This window comes from Centruroides sculpturatus, unplaced genomic scaffold (genome assembly GCF_000671375.1).
Source record: "Centruroides sculpturatus isolate CEXI.00-Female unplaced genomic scaffold, Cexi_2.0 scaffold765, whole genome shotgun sequence".
NCBI classification, from domain to species: domain Eukaryota; kingdom Metazoa; phylum Arthropoda; class Arachnida; order Scorpiones; family Buthidae; genus Centruroides; species Centruroides sculpturatus.
In genome coordinates this window covers 255,526-275,994 of record NW_019384996.1, presented here as the reverse complement: position 1 = coordinate 275,994, position 20,469 = coordinate 255,526, and the positions used below count along the sequence as shown (strand labels likewise).

The 20,469-nt window shown below is 26.4% G+C and overlaps 1 protein-coding gene across 2 annotated transcripts in view; it reads left to right on the top strand.

The window, feature by feature from the left end:
- The window catches only part of LOC111633133 (transcription factor Sox-13-like), a 126,866-nt gene that overhangs the window by 101,117 nt on the left and 5,280 nt on the right, over positions 1-20,469 (top strand). Inside the window, exons 4-10 of one of the 2 annotated variants that reach the window (XM_023377665.1) lie at positions 8,747-8,848; positions 13,164-13,418; positions 15,290-15,465; positions 16,262-16,469; positions 16,625-16,727; positions 19,462-19,647; positions 20,272-20,439. In XM_023377665.1, coding sequence (XP_023233433.1) covers positions 8,747-8,848; positions 13,164-13,418; positions 15,290-15,465; positions 16,262-16,469; positions 16,625-16,727; positions 19,462-19,647; positions 20,272-20,439 — 1,198 coding nt within the window. The remainder of the gene's footprint in view (positions 1-8,746; positions 8,849-13,163; positions 13,419-15,289; positions 15,466-16,261; positions 16,470-16,624; positions 16,728-19,461; positions 19,648-20,271; positions 20,440-20,469) is intronic. The other variant, XM_023377666.1, reaches the window with a different exon arrangement.

Genomic DNA, 20,469 nt, shown 5'->3' with positions numbered 1-20,469 from the left:
TTATATTCTGTGTAAAAAACGAGATTTTACGGACCAGTCTTAATGTTATTTAAGACAGATATACACAAAATGACTTCAGTTTCAAGTTTACTTAACTTTAATTTTATAACAATATTTAATAATTTCGATTGTTCATTAAACGTATTTCTTATCAGCAAGTAATTTTTTCTATTTATCTTCTTAACAGATAGAATATACTTTTAATATTTTTAAATTTTAATTCTTTTTCTTTTATCTTTCAATTAGTAGTTCAAATCGAAACTTAGTGTCAGAAATAAATATCTAATGTAGTTTGTAATGTGGATTCGATGTTGAATAGCTGAATTCTTTTTTTAAATTTAAATTTCGTGTTTTGTTTTGTCTTGACTAACAATAGCTAGCAATATTTATCATTAGCGTGCTTACTTAAAGATCCAAATTTTTTATATCAATTCTTCGCTACTTTTATGAAACAGCAAAACAAAAATAACAAATTTACGTATAATATAATATACCTCCAACATATTGATGTAACGCTTGCAATTATAAATATTTATCCAAGTTTAAAATAAATAAATAGATAACAATTACAAATAAACAGACAAGAAAATAAATACTTTTCGTACTTACTCTAGTCTATTGAATGGCCACAAAACTTTATTTCCCTAGCGTATATTTGCCTTCCTTTTGTTACATTCACAATTTCTTTAAAGTAAAGTTATTTTCGGTAAAACGTATGATCGATTCGCATTATTAATTTAACATATTTGCATAAAGGTAGGAAACATTGTTAACGTTCAGCATCTTTACAGAAGCAGTCGTCTTTTGGGATAACGAACAAACTTAAAGAGATGACGGCTAATCAACAAGACGGAGTTGCATAAGGATTTTTATCTACTAAAGGATTATTCTGCTCTAAGAGAGCTGCATTGAAGTACAAATTTCTAAAACTAATCTAAATAGGTTTTTATTAATTTCTGCTTTGGTGTGTGCACGCGCGTATGCTATTTTAGTGACTAAATGGGATTCAATCGTTTTGTTATAACCGGCATAACAATAAATAATTTATATTGTTAGCGTCATTCGACAGTATTCTATGTCAACAGGACGTCTCCCAGATCTAATTAAAAAACAGGCAAACATCATTCCCGTTCATGATTCCCAAGAGTGAAAGAAAAGAATAATAATGAAAAAAACGAAGACGACTGCTTTCTGCCTTGTCAGTCATCGACTGCAGTTATTATAACCACGCCCAGCTTCACATCAATAACGACAGCATTGATCAGTTGCACTCATTACCTGTCACATTCATTGATGTAACCGCAAATCTGCTTTGCAGAGCGTGCGAGTTGCAGGCAGAGCCATCTGTTGACACGTGCACCCGCTAGTCACCTGTGGTTGTGTTGACACGGACGGATTCCACATAATTGATTGGCTCGGGACGCCTCCGCCACTCAATTCCCCGGGGTTGTCGCTCGCTAATGTGCTGATAGAGACACGCGGTGTTTGACATTATCGAATGTACCCAAGGACAATAGGTGGTTCTCTGCTTTAATAAAAGCCGAACCGTTCTGGCCACAGCTTCCGGTCCGAATCGCATCTTGCCAGAAAGAAGCATCACAAATCCCTTCTGGATTATCTAGTAATGATTTCACACTCGGATTTATCTCTCCGGATGCTACTTAATCTCAAACGGTCACTTTTTCCTGACGTTCTTGTCGTTAGGCTTATCGCGTAAATGATGATCCTGAGTGAATTCGTTGGCAGAAGGATCACATTCCTCTTAGTGCTGTATAAGTATCTTTGTGCACTGCATGGCTTTCTCATTTGTCACTATCGCTTATACACCAGAAAGAGATGTTCTCTTCTAATCTACTACTTCTTGAAGTTTCAACTACTTCGTGTTGGATTTAATCTAATATACTCTTCCTGGCGTGACATTTCCTGCATTTCTTCTCTTCTACAGAGTAGTTTCAGATTCTACAGCCGAATATGTTTCTTTTAGATTCTTACGCATGCAAAATCTAATCTTGTTCATTATATTAACATTTTGATAATCAATTATTTTAGGAAACTTTTTATATTTTTATTCCTTGATGCCTCTATTGCTAGGCCTAGACAACCGTAATAATATAATAAAGTATCCAATTCAAATATTTTAATTTAATTTTGATTACAGACGACGTCGAGCACCAACGATCGCACAAATTATTTTCTCTGACGTATTTTTATAATTAAAACAAGTAAACAAGTATTTCCGCCTGAAATGAGATTCGAATTTGCAACTTGATGGGCAAGAGACATTCATTAGCAATGTTTTCTGTCCGTCAAATTAATAATAGCTTTTTTGAAATTATTGAGATGTATTGTTTGATTAATTTAAATAAAAATGCAAGTTTGTAGCATTTATTAGGCAGTCGTCATTTAAAATAAATAATGATACAAAATTCATTAATATTAAACTTAATAAAACATTCCAAAATAATAAATATAACATTTTAAACTTTTTTAAAACAACACTTCATATGTTAGTATTTATTTAATATTATAATAATTTGATACGAGATGCTGTTTTATTTGAATTACATTCTAATAGTGGAGTCGTATCAACATGTAAATCAAATTAATTCACACGATGATAATTTTGTTACGATATTAACAGAAAGAAAGGATAAAATTTTTATTCATTTATAAAAAGTTTCAAAATAATTCTGATGAAGAATTGAAAATATTGATATTAGCGCATAAAAGTCACAAAAGATATATTTCTAAAAAGAATTATTATCTGTTTTTTACACGAAATTTCTTTACGCTATTGAGAGAAGACTTTAATTTCTTCTATCTTTCTAGTTAGGTCATTGCTAGGTCATTTCTTTCTAAATTTTTCAATTCTATTTTTAAACATGGGACATTTTAAATATTTTTCTTTCAACGTCGCGGAGATGAAAAATTTAGTCGTATAGTTATACTAATATTTATATCAAAACAACGAAACAAAATTGTTATAACGCTTGTTACAGTTTACATAATTTTCTTGTGTTCAGATATTGAATATTATATGTAATAAACAAAAATAATTTTAATTACGTCCGCAAAATATTAGTCTAGGTTGAATAAGTTGTAATTATTTAATAAGTTTTCTCAACATTATAATTTTTTAAATCATTTTCTTTTACAGAGTGTAAATTTTTAAATTTTATTTATAAGTAATAAAGATATCCAAACGTAGAGGAGAGTATTCGATCGGCAGATAACTTTGTTTTTTCGGTGCTGTTAATAGAAACTCAAAATGATTTTGTTTTTCAAAGATTTAATTAGAAAATAAAGCCCATAAGTAAGTTTTATTTATCCCGGTTTAAAAGAGAATAAAAATTTTCTTTGTTATTTTATTAATATTTCAAAAATAGCGATTTTAAATACTATATATCTTTTAATATTTGTATGTTAACGAACTGTAAAATGTAATTGAACCAATGTAAAATCAAATAAAAGTTCATTATCGTGTATTTAAAGCAGAATAAGATCAAATTAGCTTTAAGAATAGTTATTCATTTATGAATCGACACATAGTACGATCTTTTTTTAGCTGAACAGATAAAATATCATTGCTTGCCTGAGGAATCCATGCTCATTAGTATATGAAAACTGATCTAAGCTTAAAGAAGCAGAACAGTTTCTTGTTTTTGTCCAATCTATGCCGTATGTCATCGGAATAGTTTATCTATTGGTGGAAATAGAAATGGAATCTACAAGAGTTTTAATGACCCAAAATAAATGATTTTTTAAAATTCATCTTATAGCTAAATTGAAGATGATATTCAATGCACGTGTCACACATGAAAAAAGTTAAGTAAAACAAATGTTACTTTCGTATTAAGTGTTCATTTGGATTCGAAACCTGTAGACATAACGCATAAAAATAAAATGAAATTCAATTCTTCAGAATTAAAATAAAAGCACATCGCCTGTGATATTGGTTACATATAAATCAAGCGTATAAAAATAGCAATGATTTTTTTTAAATTTTAATGATTTTTATAAGTTTATAAATATTAATAATTAGAAAAATATAAAACTTACATTAAATAGAACTATAAATATTTTAGAAAATTATTCACAAATTAAATTATTTTATTAAAAACGCAATCAATATTGATTTATTTTCTAGTTATATATTCTGTATTTTATTGCTTATTTAACAAGTCCGTATTTATTGTTTTAAAAAAAAAGAAGAAAAAATAAATAAGAGTATAACTGTGACTAATAAAGAATAACAAATTCGTATCCTTGTGCCATTTACTTTCTTTGTGCGCTTTATATAATATTTCTATTATTGATTATAAGGTTATGACAATGCACCTATAGCTATGCCTCGTTTGACAGGAAGTGAAGCCATCTGGGAATATCAAGTGACACAGTCAGTTCAGACAGAGGAAGATATATAGACTTTAGGGACAATCTGGTAACTGTAGGTCTTGATCCCTGTTACTTAAAAGTAACTACATACCCAGAGTTATGCATCATTTACACTGCAAACAATATCTTTCGTGAAACAGATGGGTACACTGTCATTCCCATTTCAGAATCTGACTTCTGATGACCTAAAACTTTCAAATGTCTAAACAGAAACGGATAATCTCTTTGTTGTAGTGTAGTTGGTAAAAATCTGTAATTTACTTTTTAAAAAATGTTGTGAAGAACCTAGATATATTATCAAGAAGTCGAAGTATTAGAAAATCATGTTTCTAATTTTTAATTAGCAAAATTGATGCTAAATTCGAATTTAAAAAAATAAGAACTTAGAAATATTCTTTATCGAAAGAAAAAAGCAAAAATTGCTTCGTTTAACACATTTAAAAAGTTATTTATTAGTGAGATTTTCGAGATCGTATTTTAAGAAATATTCCTGTTTTTCAGTAACAAAAATTAAATGCTTATTCGTGCTGTCTTCCAATTACAGTATTAGAAACATAATTTCTGGCTGTTAGAACTCGCCTTTGTAAATAAATATTTTATAACTTCGATTCTGTTAGTAGTTTGCATGAGTTAATCCTCAAGAAAGTGGAAACTTAGCAGTTCAAGGTAATATAAATAAACAAGGACCGAAACTAATGGCATGTGTAAACAATGTGTTAAATATGAAGGAATATCTAATGTCTTCTTTCATTCTGTTTGACCTATATTTAAAACTTTTTATTTTATGATTTATACAAACTGGATTCGAGAGCGAACCTCGATCTACATTCCTAACCTTGTTTCTTCTATAAATAATAGGTGTATTATTCGAAAAGTTATTTTTAATACTAGTATATTAAAACGACTCTAAAAATTTTCTTAATAAGTATGAGAAGTCAGGTTTATTTATATACGTACCTAACGTATTTAGGTAGGCTTTAGATGTATCGATTTTTCCCAGATGAGCCTTTTTTGCTTATAATATCAAAATAAGAGTTTTGATTTAGATATCAATAAAAAGTTAATGTTAAAAACCATTTCAGTCAATCACTAAGCAAACAATATCTAATAAATTTAAAATATTCATTTATAAAGATCTAAATCTATAATAAACAGGCTGAACAGATGACGACATATATAAACGATGTACTGTACAGTACAGTACTGTACATATATATATAGGCCTATACAGTATCATTATTACAACCAATCCGTATATATATACGTAGACGCACGTTGGAACACATACACACACCTACATACACGTACACACAAACGTATAATAAAAACAGAAGTATTAATACGCGTAGTTATTTACACTTCTGCTTTTATAATATTAATAATCTAAAGCCGTAGAATTAATTGAATTCAAAAAAGTTTAAGAAATAGAAAATAAATATTTAAAATTTCTTTCAAGACTGATTATTTATCAATAAAATTACGTGTATATAAACTACAGGTGTATGTTTATTCGCAGGTTTGGTAAACAAATTTTGATCTTTTTAATCATGAAAATGCGTAAACGAATTCTTCAGATTTGTTTTAAGTAAACTTTGTCGGATATTCATTATATATTTATATACTATAAACAAATTCATATCTATCCTGACGTTCCTGTTTTTATTCTAAGTCAATGTTATCTTAACAACATGTTTTATTTAGTATTAGATACGGCCATACTAAAGTTTACTATTATTTAAAAATGCTGATGTAAATACTTATTTAAATTTATCAAAACTTTTTATTTTCGTATATTTTTACAATTTAATTTCGCTCAAAATTTTAAATTTCTAATTTAAATTATTCAAAGCTTAATTAATATTGTGGTTTGTAGCTTGTGCAAACGGTATATTTTCATTCCACAGCATTAGACTACATAAGTTTTTTTTTTTATGATTAATTTACACGTAATGTTTCAAACTCAAGATGTGTTACTCTGACTAAAAGTGAATTTAATAATAATTCTATAAAATTTAAGTTTTTTCTAATGATTACGAAGAGGAAATTCATACTTTTACCGAAGAGTGGATTGATAATTAAATAATAAATCTTTTTAAAGTATGTTTTTAAATATTTATTGTACAGCTAAATAAGCAGTGAATAAATAAAAGGATCACAATAAAATTAAAAAAAGCAAATGCAAATAACTAATTTTCTTCAGCGAGAAAAATCATAAAATATTTAAATTAGCAAGCAACTACAAAGAACTAAAAGAATTAATTTTATCATTTTTCTTCTTGTGCAGCAGCGATATTCAATCTAGAGTAAGCAAAAATAATAAACCATTGTTCGTTTCTTATTTTTCTCCGTAAAGCTTACGATTTATATAGAGGTAATCGAGAATCTTAATGGAAATGCCGGTAATCAATCTGTTAATACAGCAGTTATAATTTTAGGAAAGGCGTTAGCTATTCTCGTAGGGATCATTTCTTCTTTCATTATACTGTATTTGGTATTTGGTACGGCATGGTCATTTAAATTAAAAAAAATCAACTTTAATCATGAGAACCTGATACTTTATAGCGATTGGCTATGTAGAATTAGTTAATAATCTAACAGGAAATTATTTTTATAAAATAAAATTTCTACTTTATATCATTTGTATTTAAAATGTTAACGAAAATAAGAAAGAGTTTGTTTCAAATTAAAAAATCATATTTATCGGGAGTTATCTTTACCAGTTTTTACTGAATAAACAAAAGACCATCTCGATAGTGCCTTATAGCCTATATGATTGAAAGGTATGTTTATGCTATATTGTCTCGTTGTTTTATATTAAATTGATCGTGTTAAAACAATCGTAAAAACTATATAATTTTAATCTTTAATAAAAAAGATTAAAATTAATTTACTTATTTTTATTTTAAACAACAAATAACTAAGTTATTTAGTAATTATTTGCAACTTAATACTATACTTTTTAGAAAAGCTTTCCGATAAGTATTGTTTATACAGATAATTCATAGAAAGTATCTAACCCTTAAACTAGCATATGCGGGCATTGTTAAGCTCTTTCAGTAATATGTAATATTTCTGAAACACTTCCGGGAAAGATCATGTCATGTGACGATATTCAATACAAAAGATTCCTTTGTTTTCTTTTATAAAGCACGTGTTGGCGCGACCGCCATCGGGTCTCCAGATGGCATGGTTTATGTTCACCCTCTGCTCCCCTTCTGCAATTGACCGTTTCATCTTCACTGAATTCAACGTGTGGTCTGATTGTTACACTGTTTTTTACTTCGAGTTAACGTCCTTATTTCTTCTTACTTTACGGTCTGTGGTCGAGAAACTATACAAACAAAATTTAGATCGTGCCTTTATTATTTGTGTTGTATATATTTAGGTTAATTGTTAAATGTATATTTTTGTATTCGATAAAATACTTTGAAGTTAAGCAAACAAAATATTATATATATATTTATTTTATTTATTATTGTTAAGTCTTCAACGAATTAAATACTAAAAATTTGCTTATAATTTAAAATAACTACAATGAATTAACTTCAGAATTTTATTTTTTATCATCTTATAAATATCATTTTACTTTTATTATATATAAATCACCTTCATTTAATATGTTAGGTAGTAAAATAGAATAAATTAGGTCTATTTAGATTGATTATATTTAAAAATATCCATAAATCGATTTATAAATTTTTAGACTTTTTTATTTAAAAAATTTTCAACATCTACTTTAATAACTTTTAATATTAATTTATGACAGAATATATATTATATTTTAAACAAATATAGAATACAAATGCATATATAAGTACAAATATTGATAAATAGATTCTCTGTATATAAGATCATTCGTATATAGTTAATTCGTTACATATTTTAAGTATACTTTTATTGTTAGAGAACTTACAATTATAGCCTATATAAATATAATTTATGTACAGGTACTGTACAAGCTACATGCATTTTCTTTAAATCAGTATTATTAAAAGTTTTTAATATGCTTAAAGGGAAGTAATTATAGATACAAACCTATAATTTTTTATTTGGAAATAGGTGAAGTGTTATAAACGTTTTTATTAAAATACAGTATATTCATTTTGATATAAGTAATTTAAAATGTTCATTTTAATATTAAATTTATATCATCATTTCAAAAGTTTATATTAATTATAAATGTATAATTAATATTTTGATAATACGTAATTAGTAATATACTTGGTAATATTTCAACTAAGTATTAAATATTATATTATCAAATTATATTATATTATATTATTTATTTCAACTAAACTGACATTAAAAATAACAAGAATTTGTTAATTAATTAATTAAATTTTAATTACAGGGAGATATAAGTCAAGAAGACGCAACGAACGTTCATCGTCAACACGAGAAAAGGCAGCAAGAACAATTTTTGGAGCAGCAACAGAAGCTTCAAGATCTTCAGGTTGGTCTGCGCTTAATTCCTAAAAGAATTTTCCATTAAATATAAAACTTATAAGATAAAATACTTAAAAATTCATATATCAATTATTATCCATACGTACACATTGTACACATGAAGAACTTTCGTTTGATAAAAGTACACTACGGAATAATTTAACCCCACAGTTTTCTCACGTAATTTTAGTCTTACGAAAATACCTTTATTTCCTAAGAACTGTAGATTTACAATATGTTTATTAAAATAAGCTAAACGTAACGGTAATCATTTCACGATTTCCAACATTCAAATTTAGACAAATTTAAATAAAATTATTTTTTCCCCCTCCGACGAAAGAGTTATTCATTACCATTTATTTGATGTAAAATAGAAACATTTTCGTTAAGAACCGAATCAAAACGAATATGTAGACTAAAAAAACGTGGCTCGTTATTTCCTGCTTGATATTTGCCACATTATAGCCTACTGTTTAATGTCTCGTAGATTAATGACTACTTTACCATTTTCATTTAATTCTAATTCGCTTTTAAAGCATTTCCCTAAAAATTTATTACGGCTATCGTTTAACGAGCCATTGTGTACCGCGTATGTTAGCATTACAGATGAAAGCAAAATAAATGTCTACGAGCCTGTAAGACAACTTCTGAGCAAACATTCCAAGTTCTGATAGTAAGTGTCAAGTGGGGATGAATTAAGCTACTTTTTGAGATTACTTTCGTAATAAGCATAAAGTTTTCTCTCTCGTCATATAACGAAGCGATTTGCTTTTAAATTTACGGAATCAAAAATTTAGACAAATTTAAGTCTTAACCGTAATATCTTGATTATCATATTTAGTTTATTTTTTCATCTTATTCTGAAACTATAACTGTCAAAAAATAGACGATGCCTCGAAAAGAATTTCTTGATCCTAAAATTATTTTGAGAACTGAGTTTATTTTTTTGACAATTTAACAGAAAAATGTGAAAAATCAGAAATTTTTAGTTGAAAATGATTTTTATTATTTTATTTAAAAGAAATGCAGTAATTAATGGACAGAGCAAAATAATTAGAAAATATATTAAAGACGTAATGCACACCAGTGATGTTTCTAAGTTTTTAAGCTGAAATGCAAGCAGAAACAAACTTCACTACACACGACACATGGTCTAAGGTTTATACTGTTGCTGGATGTTTTTTAAACTACACTGCAAATCACACGCAACAACATACACACGAAAAGAAATGCTTAAGCCAAATGACTGTTATTATGTAAATCACTTAATGTCATGTATCTGTCTGTATGTAAGAATTCCAAATTCAAGCAGTCAAAACCGAAACCAAAGCTAACTTTATTAATATCGCGCTACAATGTTGTCAGTTAGTTTTGTTTTTTATTTATGTTGAAATCATATCTATTTTTTGTTTTGTAATAAAATATATAATAAATAAAGAATAAAATATAATATAAACAATTACTTTGTTACAATAAAATATCAAAAAATGGCATATTTACTGTGCTTTAACAGGTGTGGTAGATGGGCGACGTGCCTGCATTAATAAATGCCTGTACTGTATTATTATTATTACAGTATTATTATTTTCCGCATATCGAAACTTTTTAAGCCGTAAATCGAAACTGAGCTATAAAATCAGGTCGTTATAGCAAAAAGCCGTATAAAGAGGATCGAGGGGAGGTTATTATAGTTTTCTTTCTTAATTTTTCTAATTTTGACAGAACAAAAAGCAAGTAAAATACTATTTAATTTTAAAATTTTTAATAATTATACTATTAAAAGTATTTCTTTTAAAGTCAATTTATAAAATTTGCCCTTTAGTCTAGTTGTGTAATAGATTGTAGATGTTTATAGCTTTCTCTTTATAAAAAATCTGTGTATTATATATAAATTTATTGAAATTTGTTATAATTTTTAAGCCTGTAGGCAACAGTAGAGAAATGATTTCGAAATATACATATATAGTAGTAATTTAGAGATAGTAAGTTTTCAATTATTGTTCGACATATGTAACTTATAAGTAAGACTATCAAATTGTTTGAATAGTTCTGTGATCGAGTTGATTAAGTTCTTCCATGTGAAACCATCCAAAGGAGAATGCCGAAGATTTTTAAAATCGTAAAATAGCAAGAATGTCTCGGACAAATTGCAAATAATAAAAGTAATAATTATCTAATACTGTATTAATCCAAACGCTAAACAAATCAATCTTTGAATTAAGGAATCAAATAGTAAAAAGAGTTAAAACAATCTTCTGTGTGAATTAATGTAAATAAACAAGTAATCATTCTATTAGAGGATGATAAAGGTAACGATAAAATTTTCTAATATAAACAAATATTTTAACCATAAAAGAAATTTTATTATTTTAATATAGAGGAATAGTTACGATATATTACAACCAGATATTAAATAATAGAAGTATAATATTTATTGTAAAATTTTAAAAGAAACTATGTAAGTTACTTATCGATTTTATATAAATTGGACTTGAAAAGTATTTTAAGTTATAAGTAAAATTATCTTTTGACAAAAAATTGATAGCTAACATTCGAATCGAATCAGAAAAAACTTTAATAACTTTTGCTCGTTCCTAAAAAGCGTAACAAGTTGAGTTTAGTAGTTAATTATAGGACGAATCTCGAGATTTAATAAGCGATGATGGTTTTCAGCTTATTAATAATGAAGATATAGTATAATAGTTTATAGATGTAGTAGGCTTGTTCAAAAATACCATATACTATTAGGTAGTATATATAGATGATGATAATTAAAAACATTTGCATNTATTAAGTGTTCATTTGGATTCGAAACCTGTAGACATAACGCATAAAAATAAAATGAAATTCAATTCTTCAGAATTAAAATAAAAGCACATCGCCTGTGATATTGGTTACATATAAATCAAGCGTATAAAAATAGCAATGATTTTTTTTAAATTTTAATGATTTTTATAAGTTTATAAATATTAATAATTAGAAAAATATAAAACTTACATTAAATAGAACTATAAATATTTTAGAAAATTATTCACAAATTAAAATATTTTATTATTTTAAAACTAATATTAACTGTTTTTTAATAAAAGTTAACAATAAATATTTATTTATCAAGTGTGCATTAACAGATAAAAATATAATAAGTAGATAAGAATACATCTAATAAGCATGTGAAATCTGATAAATGTATTCGAATGACACTAAAAATAAAATTGGTGTTATCTACTTTCATTGGTTAATATGGACGCAAATACTTAATCTTATTTATAATAGCGATTTAATTTATTTTAAAATTATTATCTTTATTCGTTAGTTATGATATTGTACAAATAATTCTAATTTTTAACAACAAAATATTGTAAGGCAAACAAAAGAATAAAATTTATATTCTACGTTTATAAAATAAATTTCATGCTTAGTTTAGAATAATTTCAGAAATCATTTTGTTAAAAATCGATAATTTCTTAACTTCTATTCGCAAAATAAAATATTACATTTAGATTTAAGAAATTTATAGTTAGTAACTGTATAAATATTTCTTTCAAACGAAAAATTTAAGAACATTTTTGTGTAGTTTTATGAAGTTAAATGCTGTTTACTTTTTTTTTTTCTTCTAAAATAGTCTTGCAAAATAAATATTTCGGGAATCATTCGGCAGAAGTAGCCAAAGTCCAGTGCATGTCCCCAAATAGCCTAGCAGTTAGTAACTTGAGTGGTCGACGAAATATTTATGTTATATTGTTTATGGCTTCTTGTTACTTCCCATTAATTTGTTGTGGCACTCTTTTAAAATGTTTGACAATCTTTTATCGTCCTTTTGAGATAGTTTTCTTTTCTATAAATTATCAATTTTAACATTAAATCAATTTACTTTGAAAAGGAAGTAAACGAATGAAATGTATATGTAGTTCTATACTTATTATAACAATTACTATAGAACACAGGAAATACGGATTATGTATTATTTTTCTAACCGATTAGCATATTTTGGAGTGTCTTGGACCGAATTTTTAATTTCGATTCCTTAACATTATTTTTCATTTGTTGAATATAACTTGGAAGATAAAAAATGTTAAAAAGAATAATTATTACGTAAAATCTTAGCAATGTATACAGTTAATATCTTTTGGATGATCCTTGAAAGCATTTCGAATATAACCCGAAACACGTGATGCAAAATATCGACTCGATTATTTAAAATCATAAATAACGAAGATTAAGCTATGACTGAAAACGAAATGGCGTGACAAAAACAAACAATGAATATGAAATTAAACTCAGAATTCCCTATCTGAATTTTCTTTAAAACTACCTCTTTTTAGAACCGTATTAACGGACAGTACATGGCTGAAGTGGCAGCCAAATCCCTCTCGACTCTCCCAGCAACGGTAACATCACAAGGATTAATGTTCCTTCCTATGTTTGACGGTGGATTGAGCGCTATCACTCATCCAGCAGCCGTCGCAACAGCAGCTACATCTCTCTCACATCTGACAGCAACATCCGGAGTGACTCAAACACCTCGTTCTGATCCTATCGGAGTACCCTCTTGTTCTGCAATAGATGCAGAATCAACGGTAAGTGATTATCCAATAGACATACTGTATCATTGTTAACAATATGATGACAATAGGCATTTTATATAATCTTGTTTGTATAGAAGAGCGGCATGTTTCTTTAATGGAGATACGTTCGACTTCCTATTACAAATATTTGGCACCTAGTCTGACAACTAAATTATTTTCATTTGCTAATAGCCCTTTCTTAATTCAGGACATTTCTCTCTACCACCCTTAGGAGTCGGGCTTAAACCCACTAGTTAAATCATATAACTCATTTTTTTTCCATTTATAAATGTTTCAATTTTGCCAGTTTTGTAAGTAATTATTTTATAAAGTTAAAATTTATTACCCCAGTATTTATTGCATTAATTTCACACGCATAATCGACAGAAACATAACTTCAAAATTCACACAAATTATAAAAAATAAATTTCAAACATTTTATCGAAAAATCAATTTTTTTATCACTAAAATTTCTAAATAATTACAATAAAACAGGCTAACAAGCAAGATAGAATTGACTTTGCAGATATTTATTTAAAAGGCAAATAGTTTTGTTGTGTTTTTGTTTTTCTTCTTTTTTTTGTATATTACGTTTATTATGTATTAACTTTATAATTTTCTAGTTAATTTTTTTCTTGTAACCTTCAAAAGTTCTGTTAGTTTCCTAATCAACCTTTTGTAATTTTTATTTTAAAATTTTCAGCTTTGTTCTTTTAATGGCCGTAAGTTTTTCTAAATCGCATGTTAGTTTTTGGTTTACAAAATTAATTTTTTCGTAAATTTCAATTATTATACTTCTGTTATCATTTATCAATATTTTATTTTATTTACATACTATGATGATTTTTAATGTTATATTTTTGTTAACTTTCTTCGCGTTGTATAATTTTTAACATGTCTTTCCTCTAACGTCCGAATAATGTGTAATATATATATATATATATTGAAAATCTTTTTAAATTTAAGTATGTTCTACTGTACAATACAGTACTTTCTATTGCAAAGAATTTTTAAATGATGTTGATATATTATAAAAGTTTAATGATTTTTTGTCATTTTAGCTGAAAAATCTGCTTTATATAATAAATTTATTGAGTTTACTTACATATAAATTTATGCAGTAAAAACATTACAAATTATATACATCAATAATTATATGTTTAATTATAGATTAGTACAATTATTAATTTTAATATATTATTTAAAGTTTAACATTATAATACGTTCTTTAACTTAAGATGTAGTTCTGAAAAACTTTGTCAAAATGAAATAATTTAATAATAATAGTTAGAAAATGAAGAAATATTTTTAGAATGTTATATTTAATACATAATTTATATTGTAAAATATTAAATTAAAAAAAAATAATGTTGAAAGAAAAATGTCTGAGCATTATTTATAGTACATTATATACAAACCGAGAGTAACAACGGGATATATTATTAATGCTAAGTTCAAATTATTACATATATTGTAATTTTTATGAGAACTTTAATAAAAATTCTTATAAAAACCATTTAAAACTGAACACAGACTTTTTAAAAATTAGTTATTTTAGTTTTTGGATATTTGGTTTTTTAATATGCCATTATTAGACGAAAATATAAATCTCATAATTGCTAAGTTAATAATATAGTATGTAGATTATTTTAAAAATTTTCAATAGATTCTCTTTATAATAATCTACTGCCATCTGGTGACAAAAATAATAAACAAAATGGCATATTGTTCACTTTGATAACTGTTTTTATTCTCTGTAATGTTTTAAAACTGTTATTCAAGAATCGAAACTAATTAATAATACGTAGAATATTATATATAAGCCTTCTTTAGAAAGACACGAGTTTAATGAAATGAATATTTATATATGATTTTCTTAACAGGTCTCCATGTCGCCCTTACATTCTTGGGCACCATGTGTTCCTCAATCAATTTTGGCCAGTACAGGCAATGTGACGACGGGTCACAGGACGCCAACCCCATGCAGTGATAATGACTGCGACATCCCTCTTAACTTGAGCAAACCAAAAACTTGCTCCGGTGGTAGTACTAGCAGCAGGTAAAATAAACTAACGATGTTATTACAATTTTTTCATAATACATACAGTACTGTATATAAATTCTTATTTATTATTGAAAATTATTTAGTAATTTCGGAACATATATCTGTGATTCAAAGAATTATATCAATAAAAAAACTTTTTACTTTTTAAAAATCACTAGATTGATTCTTGGCATATTTAAATAGGCAATGCAGAATAGTTAATTGATTACTTTACTAAATTATTATTATTTTAATCAACTCTCATATAAGCTGTGTTTATTTATTAGCATTTTGAAAAATATTGCGTGAAAAGTATTCTAAATTCGTTAAAATTAATTAATTATAGTTTTGTTAAATTATGATTAATTCTCTCAAATACCTGGAATCATTTACTTTTTGAATTTTTAAAACTTTTGACAATTCATTCACAATAAAATTTCATTCGTTCGTTGAAAATCATTGAATTTGTATACAGTTTTTAAAAAATTTACAAATATATAATTTTTTATTTAAAAATTATAAATTTTTGATAAAGAAGAAATGATATAAGTCTAATTCTAAAATATATAGGCCTAAACGTGTTTTATATATTTTAGAATTTAATTTCAATTTTAATTAATTTTATATTGCATAGACCTATTTTGTTTTTAACAATCATATGGATAATTGATTAGAAATATTCATGAGTCATTAAATGCTGTAACATTTTTATAAAACTTTTAAATCATTTAGTAAATAATTATTTATAATCAAAAACTTATTTATGATCGCATATATATTTCATCATATTAATTACTTTTGAAATTATTAGTGCCAGTTGTAGTCCAACGCCCCAAGCAGCAATTAAGTTGGAATCTAGAGACAGTATATCACCAGGATATACACCTAATCATACTTCTTCGTCTACTTCACCTGGCATTAGCTCAGCCACTAATTTAAATTCTGCATCACCTGTATCTAGTATGGCTGCTGCAGTAGCTGCTGGATTCTTAGGAACAGCAGGAGCAGCATCATTACCAGTAAGAATATAACAATAATTTTATTTTTCTCACGAAAACAAACTCATTTTGTCAAATAATTTAAAATATACTATGATTTATAGGCTTTATATATATATAAGTTATCTTAATATGTTCTCAAACAATATGCTTATTAATATATTTTGATGTTATAGATGGCTGCACCGTTTCTCACACCTTCCTCACCATATGGTTCAATCCCACCTCATCTAAGGCATTTATCAAGTGTATCATTTGGAGGAATCGTTGGACATCCAGGTAAGGCCGAGTTCTAAAATTAAAAAAAAAAAATTAATAATAATAGGCCTATAGCATATACTAAAATTAAGTTATGTTATACAAAATCATATCAAAATACGGATCCAGGCCATATTCTGAGCTAAGATAGTACTAAATACCTAAATAATAAAAAAATTGTTTTAATTATAAATGGATATTTTAATAAACATTATTTAATTTTTGAAAGATTTGTTCAATACTTAAGATTTGTTCTTAGTTTCTCAGCATTGTACAGTATAAATGTTTAAATTGGAAACTTTACACGCAATGATCACTTACGTGTTATAAAATCAGAAAAATCGAAAATAATTTAATGCGGATAAAATAAATTGCTTATATGTATTGTATGAAATTATTATGCAATTGCATATCCTTTAGAACGACTGCAGTTCTAAAGCAGGGATGGCGAACCTTTTTGAGTTCGCATGCCATTTAGTAATCATAATTATCTTTAAAAATATTTATGCGCGTCCAGTTTTAGATTTCGAATAACTATATTTAAAGAAATTAAATGAAAATGCTTTAATTAGAATAAATGTAAAAAAGGTGATTGAAAAAAAGGATGATCAGATGATAAACCGAAAGGATGATTGAAAAAGTGATAAACCGAAATCATACATTTATGTGCTAGAGGATTTTTCCAAATGTGCCACAGGTTCNATTTTTCATAAAGAAGAAATGATATAAGTCTAATTCTAAAATATATAAACGTATTTTATATATTTTAGAATTTAATTTGAATTTTAATTTTATATTGCATAGACCTATTTTGTTTTTAACAATCATATGGATAATTGATTAGAAATATTCATGAGTCATTAAATGCTGTAACATTTTTATAAAACTTTTAAATCATTTAGTAAATAATTATTTATAATCAAAAACTTATTTATGATCGCATATATATTTCATCATATTAATTACTTTTGAAATTATTAGTGCCAGTTGTAGTCCAACGCCCCAAGCAGCAATTAAGTTGGAATCTAGAGACAGTATATCACCAGGATATACACCTAATCATACTTCTTCGTCTACTTCACCTGGCATTAGCTCAGCCACTAATTTAAATTCTGCATCACCTGTATCTAGTATGGCTGCTGCAGTAGCTGCTGGATTCTTAGGAACAGCAGGAGCAGCATCATTACCAGTAAGAATATAACAATAATTTTATTTTTCTCACGAAAACAAACTCATTTTGTCAAATAATTTAAAATATACTATGATTTATAGGCTTTATATATATATAAGTTATCTTAATATGTTCTCAAACAATATGCTTATTAATATATTTTGATGTTATAGATGGCTGCACCGTTTCTCACACCTTCCTCACCATATGGTTCAATCCCACCTCATCTAAGGCATTTATCAAGTGTATCATTTGGAGGAATCGTTGGACATCCAGGTAAGGCCGAGTTCTAAAATTAAAAAAAAAAAATTAATAATAATAGGCCTATAGCATATACTAAAATTAAGTTATGTTATACAAAATCATATCAAAATACGGATCCAGGCCATATTCTGAGCTAAGATAGTACTAAATACCTAAATAATAAAAAAATTGTTTTAATTATAAATGGATATTTTAATAAACATTATTTAATTTTTGAAAGATTTGTTCAATACTTAAGATTTGTTCTTAGTTTCTCAGCATTGTACAGTATAAATGTTTAAATTGGAAACTTTACACGCAATGATCACTTACGTGTTATAAAATCAGAAAAATCGAAAATAATTTAATGCGGATAAAATAAATTGCTTATATGTATTGTATGAAATTATTATGCAATTGCATATCCTTTAGAACGACTGCAGTTCTAAAGCAGGGATGGCGAACCTTTTTGAGTTCGCATGCCATTTAGTAATCATAATTATCTTTAAAAATATTTATGCGCGTCCAGTTTTAGATTTCGAATAACTATATTTAAAGAAATTAAATGAAAATGCTTTAATTAGAATAAATGTAAAAAAGGTGATTGAAAAAAAGGATGATCAGATGATAAACCGAAAGGATGATTGAAAAAGTGATAAACCGAAATCATACATTTATGTGCTAGAGGATTTTTCCAAATGTGCCACAGGTTCGCCACCCGTTCTAAAGGATATACAATTTACAGAAAATAGTTATCTCAATATTGATAATTATTAACATATTTTCTTCAGTATATTTAACTGAAACCAAATATTACAATTCAACATATATAATATATATGTTGAATTGTAATATTTGGTAAAATAATATTACATCATATATTAATATTATATATTAATATTATATCATATATATTACAATTCAACATATATAATATATATGTTGAATTGTAATATTTGGTAAAATAATATTAAATCATATATTAATATTATATATTAATATTATATCATATATATTACAATTCAACATATATAATATATATGTTGAATTGTAATATTTGGTAAAATAATATTAAATCATATATTAATATTATATATTAATATTATATCATATATATTACAATTCAACATATATAATATATATGTTGAATTGTAATATTTGGTAAAATAATATTAAACTACAATCATATTTATGTCCTGATAAAAATAACAATTTATTAATAAATGAATCAATATTAATACATATTCATATTATATTAGATGTTACCGCAAATAAACATAGATTTGAATTTGTTAACATTATAATACAATAATAAATTATACCTCGGGATTATATTTACAGGAAATTTAGAATCTGGTCTTTCATCCAAAGAAAGTATTTCGTGTACCGTGTCAGGAATGAGTGCCTCGTCTCATTGTGTTACATCTAGTGCTTCATCCGATAAGTTTGCCCTTCCTCTCTATCTATCAACACCCGGAATAGCAGCAATGAAAAAGGAAAGTTCTGTCGATAGAGAAACCGATAAAGGTAGATTTTTCAATATACAAATTTTGCAGTTCCAATTAAATGTTACACAAATTTTTCACTTTTAAAATTGAATATTTTCAATGCTGAAGCAATTTATAAAAAAAAAACTTTACACATTCATTTTGTTTGCCTATTTGTCATCAAGATTTCCCGCAAAATAAAATTGGATAATTGAAATTCTCTCGAATCTTATTAGCACCATTTTCTTTCTGAAATTCAGAATGAATTTCTTATTAATACTACCGTAAATGAATTCAGAATTAATATTAAAATGATTATTTACGTANTGTGCTGATCTTTGTAATTATAAATTGTGAATACATGTGACTAATATTATTTTCTTTTTTATTTTGTGCATGTTACAAGTTATAAATAAACATAAACAAACAACACTAACTCGATAACATTAAATCTAAATACCAAAATGATTAATTTACTGTGTTTTTGTTATTTATTACTCCTGCTTTTAGGTATTCGGTATTCGGCCGAATAGTGAAGAATAGGCCGAATACCGAATAGTAACCGAATATTCGTTACATCACTAGTATTTATATAAATTTTACTTAAATTTTGTAAAGAATCAATGGAAATAGGAATGTAATATCATCGTATACTTTTGTTTAGGTAAAATAATGGGGGCTAAAATTATTCGTCAAAATAAGAAAGATATGGAAGGAAGACCTCACATCAAACGACCGATGAATGCTTTTATGGTGTGGGCCAAGGACGAAAGACGAAAAATTCTCAAGGCTTGTCCGGATATGCACAATTCCAACATTTCCAAAATCTTAGGTAAGTTATTGTTCCAATCAATCTAAGAGT